General features: G+C 37.8%; 1 protein-coding gene across 1 annotated transcript in view; it reads right to left on the bottom strand.

Moving 5' to 3' along the window:
- The window catches only part of HMCN1 (hemicentin 1), a 214,120-nt gene that overhangs the window by 58,417 nt on the left and 150,648 nt on the right, over positions 1–5,055 (bottom strand). The window contains exons 50-54 of the mRNA XM_009324659.1: positions 4,456–4,542; positions 3,859–4,050; positions 2,920–3,093; positions 1,598–1,711; positions 4–96 (exon numbers count right to left, since the gene is read on the bottom strand). Coding sequence (XP_009322934.1) covers positions 4–96; positions 1,598–1,711; positions 2,920–3,093; positions 3,859–4,050; positions 4,456–4,542 — 660 coding nt within the window. The remainder of the gene's footprint in view (positions 1–3; positions 97–1,597; positions 1,712–2,919; positions 3,094–3,858; positions 4,051–4,455; positions 4,543–5,055) is intronic.

The following is a 5,055-nucleotide window of genomic DNA, read 5'->3' as shown; positions in this document are numbered from 1 at the left end:
CACACTCCAGGGTAAGGCTGTGGTTTACTTTGATCTTCACTTCTTTAGGGGAGAGACCCATCCCTGAGATATCCCCTTTGTTAATGGTGGGTGGAACTGGACAAAAACAAAGGGAGCAAGAAGGACTTTCATGACTTACTGTCTTATGCAGCCTTTCAAAATTAACTGGACAAAGGGAAAACCTGGATGATAACCTCAGGGAAAGCAAGTGCATTCCCCCTATAATCTGCCTCTTCCTCATAGCTGAATCCTTTTTTTTTTTAATATAGATATGTATTTTAAACTATTTTTAGTATATGTATTATATATAAAAATACATAAAACTGTGTTCAACAGTTTTAGACATGCAAACCTGACCATAGCCTTACCTAGCTATAGCACTTTATTATGTGTTTGGTTTAAATTCTATAAAGTTCAGTGTACTGCAGTCATTAAAAAGCATTTTAATAGAAATTAATATTCTCAGAAACATATGTTTGAACTGAAGTCCACACTCAGAGTAGTTGGTCAAAACTCAACATTTCCATTCCTTTGAAATCCCAATGTTGCAAAATCTCGTTTCCTTCTGAATCAGAATGAAAACAGAACATTTCAAAATTCTTAAGCTACCCCCCCCCACCCTGGTCTCATAATATCTTTCAAATTATTTTAAATGCTTTCAAAGGATTTTCCATTCTTTTTTCAATGGGAAATTTTAAATTCACCCTAATGCTTACAGTACCATAATAACTGACAGTTGCAATGGCATTTGGGGGTGGGGGGCTTTATGTTGCTACATAGCCATACTTCAGTAATGAACTCTTTTGTCATCTTCTCATTATTCCAAATCCAATGGGGCCTAATTAGGGACTTAGTGTAATTAAAATAACAGCACAGTTACTGTGAGAGAGCAAACCAAAATCCAATTCAGACTAGAAAATAAAAAAAAAAAGATGATGAAAAATCATGATTGACTGAGCCCACAATGAAGAGTTTGAGCATTAAAATAGAGTATTAGGCACAGATGCTCAAAGGACAATGTGCTGACAGGAAGCCTTGAATGGGAAAAGCTTTTGTACATATGGTATTTTATGGAAGGATATAAAAACAGTATCCTTCTATTTTACCTTACCAAGAAAGTTTCCCATTAGATTGTTACGGGTCCCCTCCCCTCCTTTTCTTCTAAAACAGTTTCTTTGCTCACGAGATTTTAGTGGTGGACTTGGCAGTGCTAGGTTAATGGTTGGACTTGATGATCTTAAAGGTTTTTTCCAACATAAACGATTCTATGATTCTATGAGATTCTCTGCTCACATCTCCCATCGTGTTGCGCTCATCTGATTTTAAAATCATTACCAAAAAGGCATTTCAGAAGAAACTGGAGTTCGATGTGTCTTAAATGTCTTTCCCTGGGTGGTACAAAGATTTTTAGCCCAACAGCAGCATTGTAAAGGATGCAACAGCAAACTCTTCTATGCCATGAGCTAATGCAGATGTTTGCTAAACAAAGCTACTAACAGAAATCCTTGTATTCACCAGGATAGGTAACACTGCAAAGGGGAAAAAATGGAAGAATGCAAGAAGAAAAAAATTTTAAAAATTGGAAGTATTTCCATACTGTAGACTTTCACTTCATAGTGCTTCAAAGTTTCTCCAGCTTCATTTGTGGCTATACAGGTATATCTTCCAGTGTTGTCCTCCTGTGCATTTGCAATCTGCAGGGTTCGACCACCTGCCAAAAGACATCATTCTTTAATAGCATCTGTTATACTCTTGCTTCCCAATTATTTAAATAGTTTCTGGAGAATATTTTCAACCCTTTGGTCCAAATTCTGCCCTTAGATAAGCATTGAAAAACTGATTGCTTACCACCATGTATACTGTGCAATAAATGACTGCATAATTTGCAGGAGTGCTTTGGATCACAACTCCTGTTGCTTACAGTTTCTTGGAAAATTTGTTAACATAGTTCCATACAAGAAATTTCTTGAAGACACTTAGATAGGAAGAAGTGATTTAGGGTTCTGCACTTCATTCACAGAAAAAGGGAAAGGAGGCATTATCGGTAAGACTAAGCAAAGAGAGTCTATTCAACATACAGGGGTGGATGTGAGCCTCTGTACTGCCTTTCTGTCTCAGTGCAGTACTTCATATGAAAGAGGCCCTTAACTCCCTCTGGAGAACAGACAGAAGCAACAGCCACAATGTGAGAAGTGTAAACATGAATCAGTAGGATTTAAGACTTCAGGTGGCCTCTACAACTTTGACATCCATCAATTTCCTTCCCATAGTATCCTGTTTATTTATGATTTATATTGTCTGCATTCTCAGAGATGAATCACTATTTAATTTGGCTGCAGCTCTTTTCAGACTGCATTCCTAGAAGTTGTCCCCCCATGTAGTAATTCAATTCCTCGCTATCAATATCGACTCATTCTTCCTCTGAACACTTGCAGTTAATGCTAAAGTACTTGTTCATCTACATTACTTCAGTGTTACCAGTGAAGCTTGTTCCTGTTTTTCACCTCCATAGATGTGCTAGGTAAGAGTTACTCCACAAATTAAAAATGGCAAACTACTAATGACCTAGAAAAATGCCACCTCATTCTTTTTACTAATGTTGTTGATTATATGTCTCTCCATCTAATTTCCACACTTAATAATGAATATAAACAACTTGAAATTAACTCCAAGGAACTTGTTTGCCATCATTTAGCTTTATGGAACAAAAGGATAAATACCTGAATACAATTAAAATACAAGTAAATAATCAGTTAATTGTGAAGCACTTAAAAAATATTGGAATGGGAAGTGCTACAAAAGTACAAACATTGCACTTAAAAATATATCCTTTGATTTTTCATAACAATCTGTAATGGGAAACTAAACAATAACAGAATAAAGTGTTACGTTATTTCTCAATAACAACAAAAAATTTACCTGGCAAAATGCGGATATTTCTGTTTGATTCTAATGGATTACCATCTTTCAGCCAGGTGATTGTAGCTGGAGGATACGAGTAAGCCTCACAAACTAGCGATGTTGGGCTGTTGAGGATAACAGTGGCATCTTCTGCATTTCCATGGCTGTCTGCACCCACAATGGTTGGAGGCACTAGGAACAACAAAAACATTAACCAGAGGAAGAACTTCTAAGAAAAGGCAATTTTCTGTTCCCTGTTCAGTCTAGGAATCTGGTTGCAGCCTTAAATAGCTGTGAGGCATTCCTACAAGGCACACTGAAACCCAGAACCAGACAACATTCATCTGGTTTTACATTTTGTCCTGAAGTCAACAGTCAGCCCGTGTCAGAGGATTCCATTCGCCCTTAGCCTTTGTCAAACACAGGTCACCAGGAAGCCAGCCACCACTTGCCCAGCAGCTGGCAGACTCGCTGCCTGATGATCCTGTGAGCAGCAGATTGGTAGGTGGCATGAGCCTAGGAAATGAGGATGTGGAAACCAAACTCGCCATTGTTTGCATTTGGTTATGTAATAACCGTCATGAAAAAAAGAGAACTGCAGATGGTTTCAGCTTTTATGAAGAAAATCTTCATAATCTGAAGTAGTACTTCACAATCTGAAGTGCTCTTCAGATACTCCTTCCTTGAAACACAATAAACTAATGTACTGTCCTGCTCATTCCATACAGACAATGTCCTCTTATAGCTCCACATTTTCTAGCTCTATATTGTCTAAAGCACAGAACTGCTGTTTCTATTGAACTGCTATTATTTATCAATTACTAAGCTATGAAATTTTAATTGTAGACAGGCAACTTAAGCATTGCTGTAATTAAAGTACTACAAAATTCCAATGTGATTATCTATTTTTTCCTGAGATTAATATTTTCTCTGCAAGAGCCAGCCCAGCTGTCTTACCAAGTATATTAAGACTGTAACTTTTGCTCTTATCTCCAGCTGTATTGGATGCAAGACATGTGTATCTCCCTGTGTCAGTGACTTGAGCATTGGTAATTTGCAGGAAACGCCCACTGGACAGAAACTTGTGATCTTCATCCTCAGTTAGAGATTGCCCATCCTTTATCCAGGTGACCTGTGGTACAGGGTTCCCTTAATGGAGTAAAGAAAATTGCAAATAGTAGTTGTTGCATAACCTCTAGGATATGCCAACATTTCTGAAAAACAGAAACATACAGTTTCAGATGCCTTTTTAAAATATATGCTTTAGGGAGATGTTTTGGAAAAAGTATTCTAAAGTCTTAGAACCTCATGAAGTAATACACACCTCCTCTTAAATTCCATAGGCCTTTAGAGAAGAAATATCACAGCAACTATCCTCTTGGTTACATTTTATACAACTTTTATAAGGAGTGCTTAGTCCTGCTATAAGCACCATGGTTAAATTTAAAAATTCCACTGAACTGAAAATTCCATTAAAAACATGCTGTTAAGAACCAATGATGATTGACACCATGGGTTTGATCAGTAAAGGTAAGTAATATTGTATACTTTTACCTATCACTTCGCATGTTAGGGTAACTCTGTGCTTCTCTTTCACTTTCACATCTTCCAGTTTATTTTCACCCACAATCCCTGGAGGCACTGCAAACAGACAAGATGACAACATTAGCGAGTATTACTTACAAGCAATTTAAATACAACAAAGACACACTCACGCTATATCTCAGCGTATGCTTCCCCTAACCACATCAATCGATGAACGGCTCAGATCTACTAGTCACAGGTCCAGATGTGAGGCAGTGGAGAGCTAACTTGCCTGTACAACAGATATGCACTCTGTTCTGCACCCTTTAACCATACAAGTCCACACAAAGGGCAAGAGAGGACCACAGACCCATAAAGTACTCACCTCACTTAGTCTTCAGAGCTAGATAGATACTGAGGGTGCTGAGGAGTATGGTCAGTAGGGCAATGGTGATGAGCACTGGTTAGTGAGGCCGGGTTTGATGTCATGCACCAGCAGGTTTTATAAGTTTGTAAACAAGTTCTATCACACATATTAAGCAGCAAGTGATTTATTTGTTCAAAACCATGTGCTTAAGTTTGAGTTGTTTGTTTTCCAACAGTAACTGAAAGCATCTATCTAGATCTCTA

Source organism: Pygoscelis adeliae, unplaced genomic scaffold (genome assembly GCF_000699105.1).
Source record: "Pygoscelis adeliae isolate BGI_AS28 unplaced genomic scaffold, ASM69910v1 Scaffold126, whole genome shotgun sequence".
In the NCBI taxonomy this organism is placed as follows: domain Eukaryota; kingdom Metazoa; phylum Chordata; class Aves; order Sphenisciformes; family Spheniscidae; genus Pygoscelis; species Pygoscelis adeliae.
This window is presented reverse-complemented; position numbering and strand designations above follow the sequence as displayed.